Raw genomic sequence first — 27,560 nt, 5'->3', positions numbered from 1 at the left:
CATCCTATCCACTGAGGCAGCAAGTATCCTACAATCTGGTATATTTGTATAATTTTAAAGGATTGTTTTAATAACAAGATACACAAGAGCTGGCGTATTGCCATCAGGCTCTGCGCTACAGCAAAAACATGCAGCTGGCGGCTAGTTCTCAACTCAGGAAAAATCAGTATCATGACGACGTTGCTGGATGTGCACTCTCTCCAATTCCAGCAACAGCAGAAAGAGAGCTGCTGCCAGAGAACAGCAGAATCAATATTTTAAAAACACCACTCATTTACAGAAATTGAATTAGTCATTAGCTTTTGGAATTCACTTCTTTGCCATCTGAAGTTACTATCGCTGGTAGGGTAGCTGAGATCCCAAGTGTCCCAACAATTTTTTAAAAATTTATTATGTAAGATCCAAATCTCAACACCACTCGTTTCTTCTCATGTATTTTTAAATGCATCACTTCCCAGCTACTCTTAACTACTAGGGCTATGCATAATACTCTCACATATAGGGTTCAGTAAATCTGATTGGAATAAATGAAAACTGTTCCTTTCTTTAAACAGCCAAGATAAAAATATATCTAAAGACTGAATTAGTAATAATAATATTCACCCGAGTACAGAAGAGAATAATCAGGAGTTAGAGTATAATTTGTAAATGACAAATTATACAAACAACAATCTTTGCCTGGATTCTCCCAATCCCCAGATTATTAAACAGCAGTTCCACGTCTGGATGATTACATCTGAAAGAAGATATGCAAGCTGTGGGGAAGTGAGCTGGGTTTTTTGTACCATGATTATTTATTTGTATTATTAGAACAATGATGTGCTCACAAATATTTCAGTGATGCTGACATACTTACACTGGAACTCACTTTTTATTTTAAGTAGTTTAAAGACCATGTTTTAAGAATAAGAATTATGGAACCCACAGAAATGTTCTACTCTGTACAAATCCCATTAATGGTACTCAAGGGTTTTCTTAATATCTTTATGCTGTATGTTATGTGTATATGGTTGTATTCTACAAAACATGCAAGCTCCTTCTGAACAAAATATTGTAAATTCCATAGCCTATTTTTATATTACATTTTCTTTGTACTCTTCAAAATATTACCACTTGTTTTCACTGTCAGGCTCGGTGATGCAAATGGTTAACTGTCAATTTATTATGATTGTATTTATTAGAACTGTACTCATACTTCATACAAAATAATTCAACTTTTAAGATAATATTCTAGGAGAAATTTCTTAGGACATATTATATATCATTTGATATTTCTTTAAATAGCAGTATGTATGATCATTATGTTTTCACTGTAACAACACTTTGTCAATATTTTCTTTGGGATGTGTGCTTGGCAGATTCTCACCATGAACTCTGCCATTTCGGGCTAGTGATTACATGATCTGCTCTGAGTCTCTGCAGTGGCCCAGGAAGGATCCTGGTTTCCCTATTTCCTCTAGGGAGGGAGTAAACTGTCTTGGCTTATACTACGCTGCCGACTGGAGAGAGAGGGAGCAGAATCAAAGCTCCATCTACTCTTGCCACCACTGGCTATCTTAGGAAGCCACCTAGTGTGCCAGCTTTTGTGTAACCCATTCTTAGGTGCCTATCTCCCTCCATTCACTATACATGGAGTCTGAGTGCCTAACTCAAGCTTTGTGATTCCCACTGACTTTCTAGGCACCTCAGTTAGGTGTAGCAATGCTGAGCGTTGCAATGCCTAAGTTCCTCTGTTAAGCTAGCCCTTACTGCTTTGTATCACCAAGTAAGCTTGGTCATGATTTGGACCTTAAGTAGCAACTTTCCTCAACACAGCATGGAACACTGCCCACATTTTAAATTGCTAGGCCCTGTGTGTCATTTTTTTCCTCCCACCTAAGGTGTCTATTTGCCAATATTATCTGTACATATTTGTGGAAAATTAATGGATTTCACATAGCTAATCATCATTAATGGACATTGCTCATATAAACCCCATATGCATGTGTAAGAAAATAGAATCCTGTCGTATTATAAACTTAACACACACACATATGTATTATACACTATGCACTTTCAATGAAATCATCATCTACTGAATATTATTCTTTTATAAGCAAATATATTCAAAACTGCTAATTTGTTTTCCTCAAATTGGTTTCATGCTCTACCACTAATATAAATAGTTGTGTAAAATAAGAAATATATAATTGCTATAAGTTATCAATTGTAGTGAAATGACTCACAATGAATCTGTTTGAGACACTGATCAGAGGAAAATTCATGTACATTTATTTTTGATTTTTGTTATTATTTAATTTATTGCAATATAGAAAAATTAGCAGTGGTAAGAGAAAGAGACTTCATACTCTTTACAGTTCTATAATTACAGTGTAGATCAGTGGTTCTAAAACTTTTGTACTGGTGACCCCCTTCACATAGCAAGTCTCTGACTGCGACCCCCCTTAAAAACTAAAAATACTTTTTTATATATTTAACACCATTATAAATGCTGGATGCAAAGCGAGGTTTGGGGTGGAGACTGACAGCTCGCGACATCCCATATAATAACCTCACGACCCTCTGAGGGGTCTCAACCCCCAGTTTGAGAACCCCTGGTGTAGATCTTTAAGTATGATAAGGGCGAAATATAGAAAACTAACTAAATTTTGACTTGAGCAATGGCTTCATTCTCAAAACATAATTTAAAGTGTATGTTTGCAATATTTCTTGAAAACAACTATAGCTACTATTCCATTATCTGACTGGCACCAATGCTAAAAGAGCAAAGATAAACTATGTTCTCCTGGTAAATATATATGCAGCATTGGTTTGAATGGAGCACTGTAGAACACAGATATGTAATATTTGCTTGCTTGCCTTTTATAGAAGAGTTCAATTTCTTTTATACAATAATTAAACTAGAATTGCTAAAACTATGATTCATCTTATATACTACTGGATTGGATCAAAATAAGCTTCTGAGTTATAAAAGTTATATTGATTGTTTAAAGAATTCTTTTTTTCTCCCTTACACCATAAGTTAATGGAAGAATGTACTGTTAATTGCCCTAATGATGTCCACTTTTGGAACTTATTGAATAACAGCCTGACCTTGAGAGCTGCTGAATACCTCAAATTCCCACCAAAGTTATTCACCCCAATGTAGCTGAGAGCAGAATTTGGCCTACTGTCTTCTATTTTTGAGTAATCACTTATGTGAATACAGACTGTATTGCCATTTCCATGCTACAAAAACCCTTGATCAAAGGATTGATTCTATTGTAGCTATTAAATAAATAAAAATGCATTTCAACCTATACTATGCAGCATTGCTGTAGACCTGAAGAAGATCTCCGTATAACCTTGAAAGCATCTCTTTCTCAACAACAGAAGTAGGTCCAATAAAAGAAATTACCTCACCCACCTTGTCTCTCTTTCAACCTATAACACAGTCATGAAACAATGTACCATCACAAAGCTGACACAGGACTTCCTATGATACCTAGTACCACCATAATAATGGAAATAGTGGGCTTTCCTGTCATATAGTCCAGGAAACCGCACTGGGTCTAATTCTCAGTTACTCCAGTCCTGTGGTTGGGGCAGGAATGAAGGAATTAAAGGTAAATTTAAGTCACTTTGTGCTCCCTGTACTCTGGAGTCATTCAGGAGCTTTCCTGGTCCTTAGTGTAAGTTGGAGTAACCTGAAGCCTGCTCCAACTTACTCTCTGCTTCCCATGGCCTCTTGCAGGCTCTGGAAATCAAAAAGTAACCACAATACATGGAATTTCAGCCATGTCCCCCTTGACATCCTGACCAAACCGCTATACCTTTGGGTCTGGGGCCAGGACAACTGTAGAGTCCCTCTACTAGTTTTATACCAGCCAGGGGAGCTCTCTGCACTGTGGATATTATATGGGGCATTTCCATTCATTTAAGGAACTTTTACACTGCCAGAGTTGTGTAAAGTGGACAATGTAAATAAGAATCATGCCCATTGTCTTCAATGGATTTGAAGAAGTGTTAAGACAAAATTTGGCTCACGTAAGTGCCATTACTTATGCTGTAGAATGGTGACTTACATTGCAATGTGCCACGTATAACAGTAAAACACAGGGGAAACATAAAAGGCTTGCCAGCAGAACAGGAACACCTCACCCTTCCCAAAAAAAACAACCCAACGTATCAGGTCTGATACTTCATTGCTTTGCACACTTTGTACGTTTATTTACACCTGTGCAAAGTGCTGATTTGACAGTATTTTACTCTGCACTCATTTTGCAGAGGTGTAAAGGACTTCACATGGTGTAAGGAAGAGGAGAACTGGCCCATGTTCTCCAAATGCCTGATCCAAAGCCCACTGATATCAATAGAAAGACACTATTTACAAGATACAAGCAAATTATTTAACTGTGGAATGTACTATTTCAACCAGTGAAAATTTTCACTTCCAGTACAAAGAAAAAAAAGCAAACTTAAGAGAACTCTTCAAACTTTAGTTCTTTGTAACATTTCTAATAAGAAATGGGATACTTCCTTCTTAGATTGCAAATATCAGTAGCAATATAAACCATTCTTCAATTTCACTTTGACAGCAATAACATAAATGTTTTTTTCCTTTTTGCTGAAAATCATCATTCAGTACCGTTTACCCAAGCAGTCTGTTCCTGAGCTCTGTGAGCCACTATACTTTGTAATATAGGCAGCATGATGTGATTTTAACCTTCTAACATGATGGGAAAGGAAACACAAATGGCAACCATTCCTATGGCGATGTAATAATTGTATTAACTGTTTTTCAAAAATGGGCAAGAGGGAGGAAAATGAGAGAGGCTTAAAAGATACTAACTACTCTAAACTGAATGTTGTGAGTTTGAGAATTTCTGTGATAAAAAAGTAAAAACACAAGTCCATCACTGAATCTGAAAGCTAACTGTGAAAGTAGTATGGCCATTTGAAATATATACAGGTTAAGGGAACAAAAGATTTACAAGGCTGGATTTTCTCATTTATTTGGAACCTTCTGTGCCAGTCTGGCAATGTAAATAAGCCAGAGAGCTGCTGAATTTTCCTAGCTAAGGATTCTCCTGATGCAAATGAGCTGCAAGCTGGTGCAGTTGTGGGGGGCAGAGTGAAGGCACAAAAGGGAGCAATAGCCTGCCAGCAGTAGAATTCTAATACCTCAAACAGCACCACAGTCAAGGCTGCTCTACCCTATGTTGGGGTTATAGCCAGTGCAGAACTGGCCTCACAATCAAAGAGTTGTGGCTGGCTATTTTGCAGCCCCCTCAGTTGCATTCAAAGGATAAAAGGTATATCTAAGAATTTAGGCAACAGTCTTTCCCTAGTCTATATGTGTGATTGCCAATCCATAATTGTCATGGTTGGTATGCACAAACACAGAGTGGAGGACTTCTACAGGTCTTAAACATTGTTATTTGAGCATTTGTGAAATCTGAATGAACTTGAAGTGAAGGAATATTTGCCACAATTTAATATAACATAACATTACACTTTGTGACATGGGTCACAGAAAATTTTGCTTCTCTAACTTCCATCAACTTATATATTTTGGCAGATATGAAATTACTTATTCAGGTTCATAAGACTTGCAGCTGGCTCCCTACTTAAATCTGGCAGGAATCTAAAATATCAGGAAAGGCAACTGGAAAAAGTCCATGTCAAATCCATCTGTTTAAACTTCGTTTACTTGTGGTAACAGCATATACATGTCTAAAGTTACTGATAAACCACAGAAAGCTTATATAATCCTGTTGCTATCCAAAACTAAAAACAATATTCATCTTCATCTCGTACAGATACAGACAGACATCATCTTCCTCTCCAAATGCAAACAGATGGACATCATACCAAAAGGACTGAAGGTAAAAAATCCATTACAATCTACATACCACACAGACTATGCTGACAGCTTGTGCCACACACTCGCAAAGAAACTGCGGAACCACCTGATCAACATCCTCTACAGCAAACAGGGAAAGATTAAGAATGAGCTCTCAAAACTGGATACTCTCATAAAGAACCAGCCTTCCACACAAACTTCCTTGTGGCTGGACTTTACAAAAACTAGACAAGCCATCTACAACACACACTTTGCTTCTCTACAAAAGAAAAGGGACACTAAACTATCTAAACTACTACACGCCACAAGGGGCCACAACAGTGGTTCCCGTAACCCACCCAGCAATATTGTTAATCTATCCAACTATACTCTTAACCCAGCAGAAGAATCTGTCCTATCTCGGGGCCTCTCCTTTTGCCCCTCCACCCCCACAAACATGATACAGTTCTGTGGTGACCTAGAATCCTATTTTCGACGTCTCCGACTCCAGGAATATTTCCAACACACCTCTGAACAACATATTAACCCACAGAGACCTTCCTACCAACACTACAAAAAGAAGGATTCTGGGTGGACTCCTCCTGAAGGTCGAAAAAGCAGACTGGTCTTCTACATAGAGTGCTCCGCCGACGTGCACAGGCTGAAATTGTGGAAAAGCAGCATCACTTGCCCCATAACCTCAGCCGTGCAGAACACAATGCCATCCACAGCCTCAGAAACAACTCTGACATCATAATCAAAAAGGCTGACAAAAGAGGTGCTGTCGTCATCATGAATAGGTCGGAGTATGAACAAAAGGCTACTAGGCAGCTCTCCAACACCACTTTCTACAAGCCATTACCCTCTGATCCCACTGAAGGTTACCAAAAGAAACTACACCATTTGCTCAAGAAACTCCCTGAAAAAGCACAAGAACAAATCCGCACAGACACACCCCTGGAACCCCAACCTGGGGTATTCTATCTGCTACCCAAGATCCATAAACCTGGAAATCCTGGACGCCCCATCATCTCAGGCATTGGCACACTGACAGCAGGATTGTCTGGCTATGTAGACTTGCTCCTCAGGCCCTACGCTACCAGCACTCCCACCTATCTTCGAGACACCATTGACTTCTTGAGGAAACTACAATCCATTGGTGATCTTCCTAAAAACACCATCCTAGCCACTATGGATGTAGAAGCCCTCTACACCAACATTCCACACAAAGATGGACTACAAGCCGTCAGGAACACTATCCCCGATAATGTCACGGCTAACCTGGTGGCTGAACTTTGTGACTTTGTCCTCACCCATAACTATTTCACATTTGGGGACAATGTATACCTTCAAATCAGCAGCACTGCGATGGGTACCCGCATGGCCCCACAGTATGCCAACATTTTTATGGCTGACTTAGAACAACGCTTCCTCAGCTCTCGTCCCCTAATGTCCCTACTCTACTTGCACTACATTGATGACATCTTCATCATCTTGACCCATGGAAAAGAAGCCCTTGAGGAATTCCACCATGATTTCAACAATTTCCATCCCACCATCAACCTCAGCCTGGACCAGTCCACACAAGAGATCCACTTCCTGGACACTACGGTACTAATAAGCAATGGTCACATAAACACCACCTTATATCGGAAACCTACTCACCGCTATTCCTACCTACAAGCCTCTAGCTTTCATCCAGATCACACCACACGATCCATTGTCTACAGCCAAGCTCTACGATATAACCGCTTTTGCTCCAACCCCTCAGACAGAGACAAACACCTACAAGATCTCTATAATGCATTCTTACAACTACAATACCCAGCTGCTGAAGTGAAGAAACAGATTGATAGAGCCAGAGGAGTACCCAGAAGTCACCTACTACAGGACAGGCCCAACAAAGAAAATAACAGAACGCCACTAGCCATCACCTTCAGCCCCAACTAAAACCTCTCCAATGCATCATCAAGGATCTACAACCTATCCTGAAGGATGACCCATCACTCTCACAGATTTTGGGAGACAGGTCAGTCCTTGCTTACAGACAGCCCCCCAATCTGAAGCAAATACTCACCAGCAACCACACACCACACAACAGAACCACTAACCCAGGAACCTATCCTTGCAACAAAGCCCGTTGCCAACTCTGTCCACATATCTATTCAGGGGACACCATCATAGCGCCTAATCACATCAGCCACACTATCAGAGGCTCGTTCACCTGCGCATCTACCAATGTGATATATGCTATCCTGTGCCAGCAATGCTCCTCTGCCATGTACATTGGTCAAACTGGACAGTCTATATGTAAAAGAATAAATGGACACAAATCAGACATCAAGAATTATAACATTCAAAAACCAGTTGGAGAACACTTCAATCTCTCTGGTCACTCGATTACAGACCTGAGGGTGGCTATCCTTCAACAAAAAAACTTCAAAAACAGACTCCAACGAGAGACTGCTGAATTGGAATTAATTTGCAAACTGGATACAATTAACTTAGGCTTGAATAGAGACTGGGAGTGGATGAGTCATTACACAAAGTAAAATGATTTCCCCATGTTATTTCTCCCCCCCACCCCCCACTTCTTAACTGCTGGAAATGGCCCACCTTGTTTGTCACCATGAAAGGTTTTCCTCCTTCCCCCCCTGCTGCTGGTGATGGCTCATCTTAAGTGATCACTCTTCTTACAGTGTGTATGATAAAACCCATTGTTTCATGTTCTCTGTGTGTGTATATAAATCTCCCCACTGTATTTTCCACCGAATGCATCCAATGAAGTGAGCTATAGCTCACGAAAGCTTATGCTCAAATAAATTTGTTAGTCTCGAAGGTGCCACAAGTACTCCTCATCTTCATCTAATAACCAGAGAAAATCACTGTACATATGTATCATGTGTGCAGTGGTGGTCTTTAATTTATCTGTTAAAAAAGGATGGGGACTTTCACAAAATTAAGAAAAGGGGAGAAATGCACTCCCTGCATCTCAGGTTTTATTGGAAAAATCTGTTTAAGCAGTAAAAAAAAAAAAATCTAATTACAGTTTTTCTATAAAGTCATGTTTTCGTTTGTTGTAACTTCTGTTATATTAATTTTTTTTAATAAAGAGCAAGAAAGAAAATTTCTCGCATGAAAGCTACCTAAGAATGTAAGAAATACCATATATAACAGAAGTCCATCTATTTTGGTATTCTCTCTCTGACAATGGTCAGTATCAGATGCATCCGGGGAAGGGACTGGAATATTCAGAATGGTCCATTATGTAACAGCTAGCTCATATGGAAGTTTTCTTCCTAACTCCCTTCTGTTACACATGCAACACCCTGAAGTAGGAACGTTTATAACTCCTATATTCATGTACATACATATCAAATGCTTTCTTGATTCAACTAAGCTGTGCATTCCATGGGTTAATTATGAATTATGTAATAAATAATACCTCTTTTTCCAGGATACGAGAAATCTCTCCTAAAGTCCTGTCCAGAGCAGAAACCTTGTTGTTTGCCAATGAACTGCTATCCTGTACTTGGAACTGCTTTAGAAGATCTTTTGCTAATCGCTGCAGCCTTCAACATTAAACATAAGACAAAAATGAGTTAAAAGAGAAAAAAGTTACATTCAAGTAAAATTTCATCTTATAAACATACCTACTGAAACTTTATGAGCCTCAATTTGATTAAAACAACTAAGAAAAATCTACACATACATATTTTTACTCAGATTGCAGTAGCATCCAAAATGTGTACCACAGAGAAAGACAGCCCCAGCCTAGAAAGAATACACTCTAAAAGACAAGGAGATGAAGAAAGGGGGAAGTAAGGCAGCATACAAGTAAAGAGATTAGGGCAATCATAAGCATTATTAGTCACCTGTTTGTTTGCTGCTGCTGTTGTCTTTTTTAAGTTAATCACAGTTAATTCCCCACATCCTTCCTCCACAATTCAACCAATTTGTCTTTCCCAGCTTCAGTTCCAGTATCCTTTTACCTTCTCCTCCCAGCATTCAATTATCTCCCTCCACAAAGATGAGCAATTCACACAGGAGAAGAGTAAGGGACATAGAAAAGTAGATGTTTTAACTAGTTTCTTAAGAAGTGTGTTTTTAGGGGAAACTGAAATTAAGAGTGTGCAGTGGCTTTACAGACCAGTTCAGGAATGGCATTCCATTCACTAGAGGCCAAAAAGAAAGTGTGGTGGTAGCTGTGGCAGATATAGAGATAAGATGGGATGGAGCTGGTTTCATTGGTGGAGCAGCATGAATGTGGGAGGATGACATAAAAAACAAGTAGGGATAGGTAAGGAAGGAAGTTATGCAGGACTTTGAAATTGATCATAAGGAGTCTGAACATCATGAGTGGGGGAAGGGAGAGCCAGGAAGCATTCACAGTGGGGGAGGCATGGGTAGAATGACAGGAAGGGAAGATGATCTTAACTTGTACCAGAAGGTTAAAAAGGGAATCAGCATGTCTGTAGAATCTATATCAAGATCATTTGTAGTTAATGATTAATAAAAATTCTAAATGGGGGCAAGGCCTAAGCAGGGAGAGCTCCTGCTTAATCAGTGGAAGATGGTATTTTTTATTTGTTTCATTGAAAAACAGTTAAATAAATAAATCTATAAAAAGACTTCATACGACTCTGAATCTTGAGAGTTAAAACACCCAATAAAAGTAAAAATAAAAATGATCATCAGGATTTCTTTGAGCCTAGGACTTGTTAGCATCTGGTCAGCTGAACCCGCTGACATTCAGCCAAAGGATTTTTCTGGGAAAGGAATGCTAACAGTGGGATAAGTCCAGACAAGATATTCTCTGCACTGACAGGCCCTTTATGAAAAATAAAATTGAAAGAATTTCTTCTGTACTTACTAAACTGGGAGCAAAGATGGAAAAAAGAAGAAAAAGTGTAGGACTTGCGACTACAAATCTCATTAACTAAATACTCAAAAAGAAAAGGAGTACTTGTGGCACCTTAGAGACTAACAAATTTATTAGAGCATAAGCTTTCGTGAGTTACAGCTCACTTCATCGGATGCATTAAGTGGAAAATACAGGGGGGAGATTGATATACACACACAGAGAACATGAAACAATGGGTTTTATCATACACACTGTACGGAGAGTGATCACTTAAGATAAGCCATCACCAGCAGCAGGGGGGGAAAGGAGGAAAACCTATCATGGTGACAAGCAAGGTAGGCTATTTCCAGCAGTTAACAAGAATATCTGAGGAACAGTGGGGGGGGTGGGGTGGAGGGAAGAAATAACATGGGGAAATAGTTTTACTTTGTGTAATGACTCATCCATTCCCAGTCTCTATTCAAGCCTAAGTTAATTGTATCCAGTTTGCAAATTAATTCCAATTCAGCAGTCTCTCGTTGGAGTTTGTTTTTGAAGCTTTTTTGTTGAAGGATAGCCACTCTTAGGTCTGTAATCGAGTGACCAGAGAGATTGAAGTGTTCTCCAACTGGTTTTTGAATGTTTTAATTCTTGATGTCTGATTTGTGTCCATTCATTCTTTTACGTAGAGACTGTCCAGTTTGACCAATGTACATGGCAGAGGGGCATTGCTGGCACATGATGGCATATATCACATTGGTAGATGCGCAGGTGAACGAGCCTCTGATAGTGTGGCTGATGTGATTAGGCCCTATGATGGTATCCCCTGAATAGATATGTGGACAGAGTTGGCAACGGGCTTTGTTGCAAGGATAGGTTCCTGGGTTAGTGGTTCTGTTGTGTGGTGTGTGGTTGCTGGTGAGTATTTGCTTCAGATTGGGGGGCTGTCTGTAAGCAAGGACTGGCCTGTCTCCCAAGATCTGTGAGAGTGCGATCACCTTCAGCCCCCAACTAAAACCTCTCCAACGCATCAAGGATCTATAATCTATCCTGAAACACTCTCACTGTTCCTCAGATATTCTTGTTAACTGCTGGAAATAGCCTACCTTGCTTGTCACCATGATAGGTTTTCCTCCTTTCCCCCCCCCTGCTGCTGGTGATGGCTTATCTTAAGTGATCATTCTCCTTACAGTGTGTATGATAAAACCCATTGTTTCATGTTCTCTGTGTGTGTATATCAATCTCCCCCCTGTATTTTCCACCAAATGAATCCGATGAAGTGAGCTGTAACTCACGAAGCTTATGCTCTACTAAATTTGTTAGTCTCTAAGGTGCCACAAGTACTTTTCTTTTTGCGAATACAGACTAACACGGCTGCTACTCTGAAACCTAACTAAATACTGTGACTGAACAACAGAAGCAGGTTACAAAATTAGTGAAAGGCAGAATGGCTGCAGCCTATACTTAGAAAATCAAATAAGATCTAGAAATGTAAGAGGTCTAGGCAGTTTTAGCAGAAGGTGATTCAGACCTACTTTATCTTCTGGAAAATCTGTAAGATTTTTTTAATCTAAATAAAGATCTATTTGAAAATAACTACTGCATTCCCATGAGGAAAGCCCATAACACTTCATTAAAAAGAGAGAGTTGCATCCGATGAAGTAAGCTGTAGCTCACGAAAGCTTATGCTCAAATAAATTTGTTAGTCTCTAAGGTACCACAGTACTCCTTTTCTTTTTGCAAATACAGACTAACACGGCTGCTACTCTGAAAGCTGTCATTAAAAGAGAGAAGCATCATAATCACAACTCTGTCTGATCTGAGAGAGCAAGATGGAATTCTGCTTGCTGCAGGTAGTATAAAAAGAGCAGAAATCAAATGGGAGTAAGATCTGAGATCAGCCATGCAAGCCAAAAGAAGGGACTTTGATGCTCTTTGAGAATTTGGTGGATAAAGATGATAAAGTCTCATTTTTCTATATAGCAAATCTTAAAGCCTCTTTTGATGAGAAAGTGTGTATATGTGTGCGTGTGTGTTTGTTTTATCTACATCTATGTGTGGATCAGACATCAGTGTCCAGAGTAATTAACATTATCTAAGACAGTGCTCAAGGCAAGGACAAGGATTAGAGAGAAGTGAAAAAGGTCTTACTGAATAATTATAATTAAGGCTAAGATTTTGTCACGGATATTTTTAACAAAAGTGAGGGACAGGTCATGAACAATAAAGAAAAATTCATGGAAGCTCGTGACCTGTCCCTGACTTTTACAAAAAATATCCGAGCCAAAATGGGGAGCTCAGCTTGCGGTGGTGCGGGGCACCCAGGGCAGCTCAGAGCTCCCAGTCCCTGTGGCCTGAAGTCACACAGGTCTCTGGAAGTCACGGAATCTGTGACTTCCATGACCTCTGTGACAAAATTATAGACTCAATTATAATATTAAACTGCCACCTCTGTTGACAAGTTCCCTTGCTTCCTTCCCGAGTTGGAAAGACCTTTTTGTGTGCACTTGGTAATACACCATTGCATAGAGACTGTCAGGTTTGGCCTATGTACAATGGCAGAGGGGTAATGCTGGCACATGATGGCATATATCACATTGGTAGATATGCAGGTGAACGAGCCCCTGATGGTGTGGCTAATGTGATTAGGTCCTATGATGGTGTCACTTGAATAAATATGTGGACAGAGTTGGCATCGGGCTTTGTTGAAAGGATAGGTTCCTGGGTTAGTGTTTTTGTTGTGTGGTTGCTAGCAAGTATTTGCTTCAGGTTGGGGGGCTGTCTGTAAGCGAGGACTGGTCTATCTCCCAAGATCTGTGAAAGTGAGGGATCATTTTTCAGAATAGGTTGTAAATCTTTGATGATGCGCTACACATCTACCAATGTGATATATGCCAGCATGTGCCAGGAATGCCCCTCTGCCATGTACATTGGCCAAACCGGACAGTCTCTATGCAAAAGAATACATGGACACAAATCTGACATCAGGAATGAGAACATTCAAAAACCGGTAGGAGAACACTTCAACCTCTCTGGCCACTCAGTAAAAGACTTAAGAGTGGCAATTTTGAAAGAGAAAAGCTTCATAAACAGACTCCAATGAGAAACTGCTGAGCTTGAATTAATATGCAAACTAGATACCATTAACTTGGGTTTGAATAGAGACTGGGAGTGGCTGGGTCATTACACATATTGAATCTATTTCCCTAAAGTTAAGTATCCTCACACCTTCTTGTCAACTGTCTAAATGGGCCATCTTGATTATCACTACAAAAGTTTTTTTCTCCTGCTGATAATAGCTCACCTTAACTAATTAGCCTCTCACAGTTTGTATGGCAACTTCCAACTTATCTGTATGTATACATATTTCTTCTTACTATATGTTCCATTCTATGTATCCGATGAAGTGGGCTGTAGCTCACGAAAGCTTATGCTCTAATAAACTTGTTAGTCTCTAAAGTGCCACAAGTACTCCTGTTCTTTTCGTGGATACAGACTAACATGGCTGCTACTCTGAAACACCATTATATTGTTACATATCACTGAGAGTCTGTATAAATGCTTTAATTAAAAGTTAATAATTTGGAGTACTGAGAAACTAGAACGTTATCTATGGCTGGAGCAGATTTGCTCATTACTCAGTTATTTTCCCTCCACCCAAATAAGATGGGCACTGACTCATACTAATTTGTTTCATCTGGAATGATCTTTATTTACTGGAAGTGCTCGTTAATTTTAATGTTAGACTGCATATTTGACAGTAGGAATTTTTCTTCTCTTTTTGGATTATATTGACTTTGACCGTTTTATAAAGACTGAGCAAAAAAGGTGTGGCTATTATTAACAACAACAATTTCTAAGTTAAATGTACAGTCTGAATAATGTTTATTGTATTTTTGGATGCCCATCTAACCTATGCACTGGAACCGTATGGCTTCTTGATGACTTATGTCTCAATTTTTAAAAATTCTGAAGTTGCAGATGATATAGTATCTGTCTCTCTGAAAGATTGATTGTTGAAGGGTATACAAGGGAAGAGTTAAGATTTCTTTTGGAATATGCAATGTGATATTTTACATATATACATTTAATTAAGAGACTGTATAAACTGTGAGTGTAATTAAATACCATCTTTCCTGCAATGTAGAGTTTAGGAATTCTGCACGGTCCCTGATTCTCCTTATCTCACACTGACCTGAAAAAAGTCCCCTCCAAAGCATGTGGGTCTACGGAGGCAAAATCTGGTCTATTGCAAATCTACTACAGAACAATTTTCAAAAAGAACTTTTGTTGAAAGTCTTGTCCTAGGGTTATGAACCAACGAGGCTGGTAATTAAGAGATGAGAATAACTTAGTGATGTGCTGGATGGTACTCTTGGGAGCTTTTGGGAACTCTTTTACCATCAAATTGAAGGAAGAAATGGGGTGATTCCATGAATCTAATGGAGCTGTGCCTTGGATACAGCTCTATCATCCTTGCCAGAGATAACTAAAGTCTCCAGGGTTCATAAAAATAATTAATTCTGAACAATAATATTTTTTTACCTCTGCAAAGTACCAGATTGTGTCAAGTATTTTAAAAAATCCGAGGAAAAGATATTCCCCAACTCTGTTCCTTCACTTCAACACAGACCCTATTTCAAACCACACACACACACACACACACATATATATATATATGCCTCCTACGGCTATATGAGGGCAGCGCCGCCACATCCTCCATCAATTTCTTTGTACTGAACTATGGTGGCTCAAAACTCAATGCAGAGGGAACGGATGGAGGCCTGTAGAATACATAAATATATAAAATGAATTTTAATGTTCTTCTCCAGTGATTGTGGGCGTCTTCTCTCTTCCTCTGGAACAGAGCGGGAGCAATTGTTTGTAATGGGTTCACTCCCTTCAACACAGAATAGTGGGATACTGATGAAAAAGGAGGAGAATGAGTGAAGGAGCTGCTTGAGAGAGTGAGGAGTGAGAGTAGAGTTCCCCTCTCTTTCTAGGGAAAGCCAAGGAGCAAGCTAGTTGTGGGAAAGCCAGGCTGCTGCAGAAGTTGGTTGAAGGAGCATCTACCAGGGATGAGGGCCAAGTATAGCAAGGATTGTGTGTCATTAGCAGTGAGAGATACCAAGGTTCTTACTTTGATTATAGATGTAACTGTAGCTGAATCTTGTGACAGGATAACAGTCATTCAATGTGAAGTACATATTGAGGTCTTTAGATATAGACATATTGGAATGAAGCCGAGACCTTTATTTCCGAACTGGGGAACTATTTTCCAGTTTTATTGACAGTTTTGCTACCATACTAAATCATTTTTTTTATGGAATGCTCTGGCAAGTCAAAGTAGAACACATCTTATATTTATAGCAAAGAACGGTTTTGATTAATTATATTTGGATAAAAACTCTGTTTCATATTAAATATTTTTCTTTGGTGGATAATACAGTGAGAAAATAGCCTAAATTAGAACAACACAAAAATGATATTGCAAAAAAGGGAAGAAACCTTTACCTATCTGTATTGTAATTGTTATTCTTTGAAATGTGGGTGCAAATGTGTATTCCATTCAGGTGATGCACACCCAGTGTGCTGCAGCCAGGGAGTTTTCTGCAGCAGTACCTGCTGGTGCAGCACACATGCCCTATGTCTCCTCATGGCCGCTCCTACAGCTATATGCGGGCAGCGTCACCACATCCTCCATCAATTCCTTTGTACTGAACTATGGTGGCTCAAAACTCAATGCAGAGGGAACGGACGGAGGCTTGTGGAATATGTGTGCAATCATATTTTGAAGAACAATGGTTACAGTACAGGTAAGTAATCAGATCTTCTTCAAGTGGTTACACGTGTATTCCCCTCAGGTGACTCAAAAGCAGTACTGTCAGGAGGTGGGGCTCCAAGTATATTTAAACAGTGACTCAATATAGCTTTTCCAAAGTTTGAATCACATCCTGAAGCTGTTGTCATGGCATAATGATGAGCGAATGTCTGCACGGAAGACCAAATAGCAGCTCTACAAGTGTATAGTATGGGGATGCCGCTTAGAAAAACTACCAAGGTTGCTTGAGCTCTTGTTGAATGGGCCAATAGTCTTTGGGAGGGAGGGGAATTTGCTACCCTGCATGCCACTGCAATACAGGAATTAATACATTTGGAAACTGTCTGTGCTAAAACTGTCTGACCTCTCATTCTGCTATCATATGAAACAAAAAGCCAAGAAGACAACCTGAAAGTCTTGGTCCTATATAGACAGAAGGCCAGTGCTTGCCTGACATCCAAAATATGCAGATTTGAGTGCCATTTTGGGGGAAAAAACAAGTAAGTATATTGCCTGGTAAAAATGAAAATGTGAACTTTAGTTTATGATTTTGGATGCTGTCTCAAAGCTAATTTATCTTTGAAAAATAACATTGTGACGGTCTATGCTCCTAGGATCAGGGCAGCACGGCCCAGCGGCCAGAGTCAATGGAGCAGCCCTTGGGTGCAGGGCAGCGTGGTCTAGCAGCCAGAGTTCAATGGGGGTGGGGCGCCCACCAAGAGGTGTGGCTGCCCCTGTAGGGGGGCCCGGGCCCACCTGACTCCACAGGGCCCCGACTTAGGATCCTAACAGTGGTGTAGCAACTTGCCACTGACTCATCACGGGGGTCCTACCGAAACACACAGAGGTTTCCTGGGTGGGAGGTACCACTCCATCACTCTTCCTGGGTCACTTTCTACCAGTATCTGTGCTGGGGTTTCCTATGAGACTTCGGATTCTCTGTGGTCAGTTGGACCGGTCATCTCCGTTGCTCCTCCAGCCACCAGGGTTCAAGCAGGCCCGGGGAGGTTCTGATTCCTGGTGCAGTCAGGGGCTGTGGCTGGCCCTTCACAGGAGCTTCCCAGACAGGTCCTTCCTCTTCGGCCTCCATCCCAGAATGAGCTGGGCTTCCTCCCTTTATACTGCTAGAGCATTTGGAGCATGCCCAGTCCCACCAGGGAGGCTGGACTTCTGCTGTCAATAATATGGGCTTAACCCTGTCTGGGTTAGTGTGGGGTAAGCAGACCCTGCCAAAAACATATAGGATGTACTACCATGACAGCCTAAAGTGTCCCCATTCTCCTAATCTGATGAGAAAGGATGCTTTTTGAGTCAGGTGAAGCCAAGAACAGGTCACCAAAGGCTCAAATGGAGGACCCATTAGAGCCACTAATACATTGCTGAGGTCCCAAAGGGATACTGTATCTTTAACAGAAGGAGAAAGGCAAACATTTCCTTTTAAAAACCTAGAAACTATGGAGCTGGAAAAAAACAGATCTCCCTTGAATGAAAGATAGATAGCTAAGTGGACTCTCAGCAAGGTAAGAGAAAGACCTGAGGATTTGAGGTGTAACAGGTACTCAAAAATGTCTTTAATCTTAGCTTTTGCTGGGTGAATTCTGTGAATAGTAGACCAGATCAAAAAACACTTTCATTTAGTCAAATACAGAGACTTAGTGGATTGCTTTCTACTGTTAAGAAATATCTCCTGATCAGACACTGAGCAGTGCTTCACCACTTGATCTAACCACTCAACAGCCATGCTGTGAGGTATAGACTATTAAGATCTGGGTGCCACATTTGTCTGTGTTGAAGGGAGAGCAGATTTGGAAGAGGAGGCAGAGACCATGGGTTTGAATCAAGAGAATGTGAACATCCAAGAACAAGAGCTGTCTCGATCACATTGGCAATGATAAGAATTATCTTGGTGTGTTCTTGTTTTAAATTGAGAACTCGTGGGATGAGTGGAATGGGGGAAATGTATACATGAGACTTGATCCTCATCTCAGCAGAAATGTGTTGGTTATCAAGTCTAGACTATGACTTATTCAAGGACAGAACGGATGACATTTCTTGTTGCCTTTTGCTGCAAATAGGCTGACAGCTGGAATACCCCAAATTTGAAAGATGGTCCTCAGCACACTGTTCTTGAGGGACCATTTATCATTCTAGGAGAATCCCCTTCCTGGGTAATTGGCCATCTGTTTCTGGGAAACAGGTAAGTGAGCTGCAATGGGAGTAGCCTTCCCTGATGCCAAAGTCCCATCGATTCATCAGTCTTGGCAAAGCTGACCGGATCACCTCCCTCCCTATCTGTTTAGGTAATACACCATGGTTGTATTGTCAGTCAACTTCTGGATCAACAAGCCATTGAAGTGAGGGAAAAAGGCACAATAAGCCTTGTGAATTGCCCAGAGTTCAAGGACACTGGTACAAAGATCTGCTTCTTGCTCTGTAATGACTGTCTTGGATGTAAGGGGCTGAGAGATATGTTGTTTTGATCCAGGAAACATAGGATCACAGAAGGAACTTAGAACAACTTGTCTAAGGGTGTCTGTTTAGTGAATAAATAGCTTTAGCAACTCTTGACAGATGCGCAGGTTCAGCCTGGAATGTTGGGTCATGTAAGTACATGAAGCCATATACCTAGTAGCCCGAGGCACACTCGACAGCAGTGGTAAGGTGTGACTTGAGAAATATGCACAACTTGTGAATGAACTGAAATTTGTCCTGAGGGAGACAAGCCATCGAATTCCTAGAATTGAGTAGGATCCTGATGAACTCAATTTTCTGTATTGGGACCAACATGCATTTTCCCTTTTTTAGAATGAGTCCCAGACAGTCAAAGAGACAGATGACGAACTAAATGTGGTGAAGTACCTAATGTTTCAATCTGCCTCACACCAACCAATCATCCAGATAAATGAAGATGTGAATTCCCTTTCTCCTCAAGAAGGTCGCCACCTCCACTTTGCACTAGGCAAATACATGCAGAGCTGACAACAGGCCAAAACGAAGTACTGTGTATGGATAACGTTGACCCGTTGCTACAGATCTCAAAACTTCATGTGACTTGGCAGTACTGCCACATAGAAATAGGCATTCTGGAGAGAAAGGGTAGCAAACAAGCACTGTGATGTAGGGAAGGATGGATTGATGCTAGGGAAACCATGTGAAATTTTATATCTCTGACGAACTTGTTGAGATTCTGAAGGTTCAGTATGGGACTCAGACCCTCTCTTGGACTTGGGGATCAGAAAGAGTCATGGATTAAAACTCCTTTCCCCAGTGCCAAAGGGAAATTCTTCTATGGACCATACAGTGAGCACAGTCTGAATTTCCTAAAAGAGCACTGACTCCCTGAGACGGTTCCCCAAGAAGGGATAGAGGAGATGAGTGGGAAAGGGGGGAGTAAGAGGAATTGGATAGAATATCCCAGTCTCATAGTCCTTAGGATCCATTTGTCTGTGGTTATGATCTCTCAAGCCTCGAGGAAGTGGAATATCTGTCCCCATGCATGGGGGGGAGGGGGAGATAGCAGAAAGATCGCTAGTAATTATATTGCTGTCTTTGAATGAGAAGTCAAATGTGCTACTTCCAAACAGCACACTGAGGATGAGCTGGCTGATTTGTACTGGAATTGGTGGATCTCCTTCTCTGTGATTTGTTTCCTCCTCAAAAAATTCTACAACCTTGAGCAGCTCCGGTTTGTTTTAGGAGTCCTCTTTTGGGGAAGCTCGGGATAAGAAGACCAACACCTCTTCCTCAGAGAAGAGACTGAGGCCATGTTTACATTAGAGAGCTTACAGCAGTACAGCTGCAATGATGCAGCTGCGCTGCTGTAAGATCTCTCATATAGCTGCTCTAAGCTGACAGGAGAGAGCTCTCCCGTTGACATAGTGCTGTCCACACCGGTGCTTCTGTTGGTGCAACTTATGTCGCTTAGGGCGGTATTTTTTCTCACTCATGTGCGACCTAAGTTATACTGACAAAAGTGCTAATGTAGACATAGCCTGAGTCTAGGGGTCTGTCAGAGACCACTGCAGCCTCATTAGTGGACTGCAGGTAGACAATAGGTGTTTGGTTGAAGGTCCTGGGGCTGAGGTGGGTCTCATGGCCTGCTTCATAAAGTGTTGCTTGAGGCACGGATCTTTGGAAATCTGCATTCTTTTTTTGAAAGAATGGCCGATACTGCACCTCTCCTTAATGTGCCCCTCGCCAAGACAGAGAAGGCAGAGCATGTGAGGGTCACTATCTGGGATAGACACCCCACATGACAGGCATTGCTAAAAGCCCGGGGAGTGCTGCATGTCACCAGTGGCTAGCATTGAAGACAAACTACTAACAAACAAAATAAAACCCTAAAACAGACTAAAATAACAAAAGAAATCTAATTATGGGGCACTAACTTCTATTTACAGGGAAGGCAAAGAACTAATCTTGCTGACTACAAAGAGAAAAAATCATGAGGTAAACTGCCCAGGAAGCTCCAACTCAGCTATGGGTGGTGATAAGGAACTGACAGGGTCAGGGCAGTGCCACTCTCGTATAGCCTAAGGAGGGGCCAGGAGAAGGTGCAGGATGCATGCACGGACTCAATGGGTACTGCTGCAGAAAACACTCTGGCTCTGGTATACTGGGTACCCATACACCTGAGTGGAATTCACATGTATAACCACTCAAAGAAGAACTCTTGCTTCTCTTCCTCGACCCAACAAACTGTACATTGGATCTCCTCACTTATATTTCAACCATAGGCTCCAATTCAAGACAACATTTAGACATACTTTAAAGCCCATTCTTATTCAGCAAAGTACATTAAGTACATGTTTAAGTACATGTTTAAGTAAGGAAGTGCTTAAATCCCTTAAGTAAAGATTTCTTTCAAATTACATGACTGGATGGAGACACATTGGAGGTTGCACAATCTAATAATTATGAGGGTTTATGTTTAAATATACTTTACTAATCATTAAAATAATATTAATGTATTAATATAAAATATGATTTTGTGTTGACTACTCAGAACTCTAGTCTCAAGTATGAGTGTTTTCTTTGCATAGTTTTGATGTGCTTCTTTCTTAATATACCATATCACTAACACTTTCAAAGGTGGACTACATCTACACAAAAATTAATATAAAAAAATATTAAAAATGGCTTTTCTCCCCTGCCCCTTTGTATTTGAACCTGGGCTGGTGTCCCATCAGATTAAGGTAGAGGCAAAGCAAGTGTAAAATTATGGGCAAAACATTCAACTTTGTGACAGAAAAGTGGCCACTTCATTGGTTGGAGGACTGTTTCAAAACTGCAGAGAGTAATTTTAATATTTTAAACAGTGAACTACGAAGTACCTAAACATACCTACAGAATACACATATTTGTATGTCAGTGTCTTTATGGATTTAGCATATATTCTGCCCAATGCCAATAGTATTTAAAAAGGCATAAGAAACATTCACTGAACACAAGAGGTCTGTATTTGAGGTAAATCAAAACTGTGATTCATCTGAACTAAGCTTAAAGGAAGAATGCCAGAATTACAGTGATGTTTCAGTAATATGAGCTAAAAGTTATGTCCAATTTCCAACCTCAACGGAAGAAACACTGCTGGTAATGTATTCCTCCTCAAGAAAGAAACTGCCAGATTTTAACTTCAACTGTGAATAACTCCAGAATCTTTTACTAAAAGACAAACTTTGGTTCACAGTAGCTTAGTCCTGTTTCAAGAGGACTATGTTAATGCAAACTAGCAAGCTTTTAGTTTGCGTCTGCAGCATCCACATGGGGGAGTTACAGCTCAGCACTTTGGTGCATACTGTTATTCACAGTTTATTTACTCCTGAATTGCTTATGTTTAAGGCCAAGATTTTGTCAGATATTTTTAGTAAAAGCCACAGAAAGATCATGGGCAAAAGAGAAAAATTCACAGAAGCCGTGACCTGACCGTGTCTTTTACTAAAAATATCCCTGACAAAATGGGGATCTGCGGGTCCCCATACTGCTTGAAGTGGGGCAGCTGCGCAGGGTCTGGAGGGTCCCTCACTGCCTGTGGGGGCCGGGAGTTGTGGGGTTCCCCCGCTGCCCTCAGCCGCTGGGAACTTGGCTTAAAGTAAGGCTAAATCATAGCCTTACTTATGTTTTATGGGAACTTGGGGGTTCCCCTGCAACGGCAAGGAGCTGCAGGGTTCCCCGCTGCCCACAAGCTTGGGGGTTCCCCCGCTGGCAGTGGCCGGGAGCTTGGGAGTACCCTGCCATGCATGGCAGCCAAGAGCTGTGGGATACTGCACTGCTCACTGCGGCTTGGAGCTCCGGGGACTGCCAGAGGTGGCAGGGGTATATCGTAGCTCCCTGCCCCCGCAGGCTGAAGTCATGGAATTTGCTGGAAGTCTCAGATTCTGTGCTTTCTGTGACCTCCGTCACTAAATCGTAGCCTTACTTATGTTTTATTGTCTGCTAATCCAGTGACAGGAAAATGGTACAGTATGTGGTCTTGCTGAGAGGACAGAAGAAGCAGAAATGTTCTTTGCCACTACTAAATCCTGGTAGACCCAAGGAATTTGTTTGGTACAGTGGATTGTGCTTGAATATGGAATTTATCATTGATATTAACGTATTAGGAGAGACAGGTTATCATAATTTTGTATTTTACGAGATTGATATAGGAAGATTGTAATGTTTGCTCCAGTGATTATATGGACATAGCAGCCTTTCCAAATTCATCTGTCCATCTATTTCATGGCAAAAACCAGTTACTCATTTCTCATAACTGTTGTTCTTCAAGATTCAAATGTTGTTCATGTCCATCCGAATCAGGTGCGTGTGCACGCGCATGTGCATGTTGGCCAGAAGATTTTTCCCCTAGCAGCATTCATCAGGTCGGCCTCGGTGCCCCCAGTAGTCTCGCCCTCATGGCGCCTAATATATAGCCCTGCCAACCCACCACCCCTTCAGTTCCTTCTTGCAGGCTACTCCGACAGAGGGATAGGAGGGTGGGTATTGGAATGGACATGAACAATACATCTCGAAGAACAGTTACGAGAAGTGAGTAACCATTTTTTCTTCTTCGAGTGTTTGTTCATGTCCATTCCAATCAGGTGACTCCCATGCCAAATTCAGGAGGTGGGGTCAGAGCTGTCCACTGATTGGAGTACTGCTCTTCCAGAGACTGCATCGTCTCTGGCCTGCCTGGTGATTGCATAGTGCACAGCAAAAGTGTGTATGGATGACCACGTTGCCACTCTGCAGATTTCCTGGGTGGGAACTTGAGCCAGGAAGGCCGTAGATGAAGCCTGTGCCCTGGTAGAGTGCACTGTGATCGGAGACGCGGGAACCCCTGCCAGATTGTAGCACTCACTGATACAGGCCATTATCCATGATGAAATGCACTGGGCTGAAACCAGCTGACCGTTCATCCTGTCCGCCACTGCCATGAAGAGTTGGACTGACTTCCTAAATGGTTTTGTTCTCTCGATGTAAAAGGCCAGCGCTCTGCGGACGTCTACAGTGTGGAGCCTCTGCTCCCTGTTGTTCGAATGAGGTTTAGGGTAGAAAACAGGGAAGAAAATGTCCTGGTTGATGTGAAACTGCGACACAACCTTCAGGAGGAAAGCAAGGTGGGGTCTGAGCTGAACCTTTGCCTTAAAAAATGTGGTGTAGGGCAGCTTTGAAGTTAGGGCCCTGAGCTCAGACACCCTCCCGGCCGAGGTTATTGCCACCAGGAACACGACCTTGTAAGAGAGGTAGAGCAGGGAGCATGTTGCTAAAGGCTCAAAGGGATGCCCCATGAGTCTAGAGAGGACCAAGTTGGGGTCACAGGCAGGGACCGGCTGGTGAACATGTTGAGCCCCTTCAGGAAGCAGCTGACCATGTGGTTAGCAAAAACTGAGCAGCCCTTTACACCCAGATGGAATGCTGAGACGGCTGCCAAGTGTATTCTTATAGAAGGCAACCAGAGACCCTCTTGTTTCAGACACAGAAGGTAGTCCAAAATGTGCAGCACTGAGGCTAGCATCTGGGGTGAGTTGCGCTACACCAAACATATTGAAAATCTCTTCCACTGTGGCCCTCATTGAGGGTTTTCTACTGCCAAGGAGGACCTGTCTAACCTGGTCTGAACAGGAAAGCTCCAACACATTCAACAATGGAGCTTCTACGCCATGAGATGGAGTGACTGCAGGTTTAAGTGTTGGAGATGTCTGTGATCTTGTGTGAGAAAGTCCGGGAAGAGCAGCAAGGTAATTGCGGCTTCCACAGACACGTCTAGGAGAGACATGTACCAATGCTGACATGGCCAGGCCGGTGCTATGAGTATAATTTGAGCACGATCTCTGCGAATCTTGAGCAGGACCTTGTGAACGAGTGTTATCGGCAGGAAGGTGTATAGGAGAGCTCCTCCCCAGCGGAAGAAGAACGCATCCACTATGGAGCCCAGGCTGTGATTCTGGAAGGAGCAGAACTTTTGACAGTTCCTGTTGCGTCATGTGGCGAAGAGGTCAATCAGGGGACATCTCCACCTCTGGAAGACTGAACATGCGACATCAGGGTGAAGGGATCGCTCGTGGCTGCGGAATAATCTGCTGAGGCGGTCTGCCAACTTGTTCTGAACCCCGGGGAGATACGACACCTACAAGTTGACTGAGTGTTCTACACAAAAGTCCCATAGCATGAGGTCTTCCTGGCACAGGTGAGAGGAGCATACATCCCCGTCTGTTGATACAGATCATCGCAGTCGTATTGTCCATCATGACTGATACACATTGTCCGATTAGGTAAGGCGGAATGTCTGACACACTAAGTGCACCGCTCTGAGCTCTCTGACATTGATGTGGAGGCGCAGATCTGCTTGCTTGTGACCAGATGCCTTGAGTCCTGTGGTCCCCAAAATGAGCTCCCCAGTCCAAATCCAACGTGTCCGTCACCAACGCCAGGGATGGCTGTGGGGCTGCGAAGGGGACCCCCCGAGCACACCTGCTGGGTGTCGGTCCACTACAAGAGTGAATCGAGGACAGGGCGAGGCAGGGTCACGATCCTGTCCAAGCTGGCCTGGGCTGGTCGATAGACTGATGCTAGCCACGACTGTAGCGGCCGAACCCTGAGTCTGGTGTGTCATACCATGTACGTACAGGCTGCCATGTGCCTGAGAAGCTTCAGGCAGTTTCTCGCGATAGTGGTGGGAAACTGCGTGACTCCCTGGATCATGCTATTGAGGGCTTGAAATCTAGCCTATGGGAGGAATGCCCTGGCTTGGGTCAAGTCCAGTAGTGCCCCTTTAAATTCTATCCTCTGGACGGAGGGCAGAGTTGACTTTGCTTCGTTTAGGAGCAGACCAAGGTTCTCAATAAACGAGACCACTTGTGTCCTGGAGCAGCCTTTGATCAGCCAGTCGTCGAGGTTCGGAAACACCTGTACCTGATGTCTCCACAGGGCGAATGCTCGAGCAATTTTTTGAACATGTATCCTACAATCAACTGGTGGATGACTTATCACAAACTGGAGATTTATTTACTCTTTTTTGGCTCCTTTATAGTTTGCACAGCTGTTTGGAAAAGAACAAATTCTACACAAATATTTCCTGAATGTGGGATTATCGGTTTCTTTCCATTAGTTCCTTTAAAATGGAGGTTTGTCTCTGAATGTTGCCAATATTTTGGTCTAATGGCTTATAATTGGCCTAAATAGTAATTTATGTATTAGACCAAGAATGGCCTAAATACCTTTATCTCCTGTGAGTCAGATGGTGCACTGGGAGGCAAACAAGACAATACTGTAATATACAGCAGTGTTTTTCAAACTTTTTTTCTGGCTACCCAGTTGAAGAAAATGTTGATGCCAGCGACTCAACGGAGCTGGAGATGAGGGGTTTGTGGTGTGGGAGGGGGCTCTGGGCAGAGGTGTGGGAGGGGGTCAAGGCTCTGAGCTGGGGGTGCAGGAGGGGCTCAGGGCTGGGGCAGGGGGCTATGGTGCAGGAAGGGGTCAGGGCTCTGGGCTGGGGGTGTAGGCTCTGGGGTGGGGCCAGGAACGAGGGGGTTGGGGTGCAGGAAGGGGCTCTGGGTTTGGGGGGGGCTCAGGGCTGGGGCAGGGGATTGAGGAGCAGGCTTATCTCTGGTGGCTCTTAGTCAGCAGGGCAGCCGGGGTGCAGAGGCAGGCTTCCCGCCTGTCCTGTCATTGCGGACCGCGCTGCGCCCTGGAAGCAGCCAGCAGGTCTGGATCCTAGGCGGAGGCGCACAAGCGGCTCCACGCATCTCTCGCCCGCAGGCACCCACCCCCACCTCAATGGGGAGCAAGTGCTCGGGCAGCCCACAGAGTCCTGTGGCCCCCCTGCCTACGAGCCGGACCTGCTGCTGGCTGCTTCCGGGTAGGGACTAACAGTATTACCACTAGTTTTTACTGGCCTGCCGCCAAGGTCCCTGGGTGCTGAGCAAGGCGACCCAGTACTGGTTTGAGACATGAACTCTGAAAACCACTGATATATAGAATGTTTAATTTTTGGCTATGCAAGAACGTATCTCAGACCATGTATCCAATTTCTTCTGTAGCAGACTCTTATTGGAGTTTTTCTTTTTAATTCCATCTTCCCTCTCTATTGAATCCTCTTTTCAGGATAATGTCAGCTTAAATTTCTGTAGTGTTCAGCACGTGCCTTTTTCCGATAGTTTTGTTTTGTAGAGGAATTCAGAGACAATTTTACAAATCTGCAGGAAGAAAGTGTTATCTAATGGTTAAAGCACAGGACTGGGATGATTTGATATCTGGCCCAGCTACTGACTCACTCCATCACTTGCAGCATGTCTCAACTTTTTCCTCTGCCTCACTTTCTCAATTTATGTAATGGGGTTCATAACACCGATAGCTCACATGGTGTTTTGATGCTTAATTTAATACTGAAAACTCTACAGTCCTTGGAATAAAGCTGCTAAGTAAGTGCAAAGTATAACTTATTTTGTGATAACCCGCTTTCTCCCTTCCTTAAATCTGTCTGCTAGAGCAGGCTTCTAACAGATATTACAAAGTGAATGAGGTGCATGCAATGTTGTTGTAGCCGTGTTGGTCCCAGGACTTTAGAGACAAGGCGAGAAATATCTTTTATTGGA

The 27,560-nt window shown here is 42.3% G+C and overlaps 1 protein-coding gene across 1 annotated transcript in view; it reads right to left on the bottom strand.

Moving 5' to 3' along the window:
* SCAPER (S-phase cyclin A associated protein in the ER) overlaps positions 1-27,560 on the bottom strand; it is a 363,891-nt gene that overhangs the window by 138,231 nt on the left and 198,100 nt on the right. Inside the window, 1 exon segment of the mRNA XM_043494057.1 lies at positions 9,270-9,396. Coding sequence (XP_043349992.1) covers positions 9,270-9,396 — 127 coding nt within the window.

Source organism: Dermochelys coriacea, chromosome 10 (assembly GCF_009764565.3).
Source record: "Dermochelys coriacea isolate rDerCor1 chromosome 10, rDerCor1.pri.v4, whole genome shotgun sequence".
NCBI classification, from domain to species: domain Eukaryota; kingdom Metazoa; phylum Chordata; order Testudines; family Dermochelyidae; genus Dermochelys; species Dermochelys coriacea.
The sequence above is the reverse complement of the archived record's forward strand: the minus strand, read 5'-3'. Positions and strand labels throughout refer to the sequence as shown.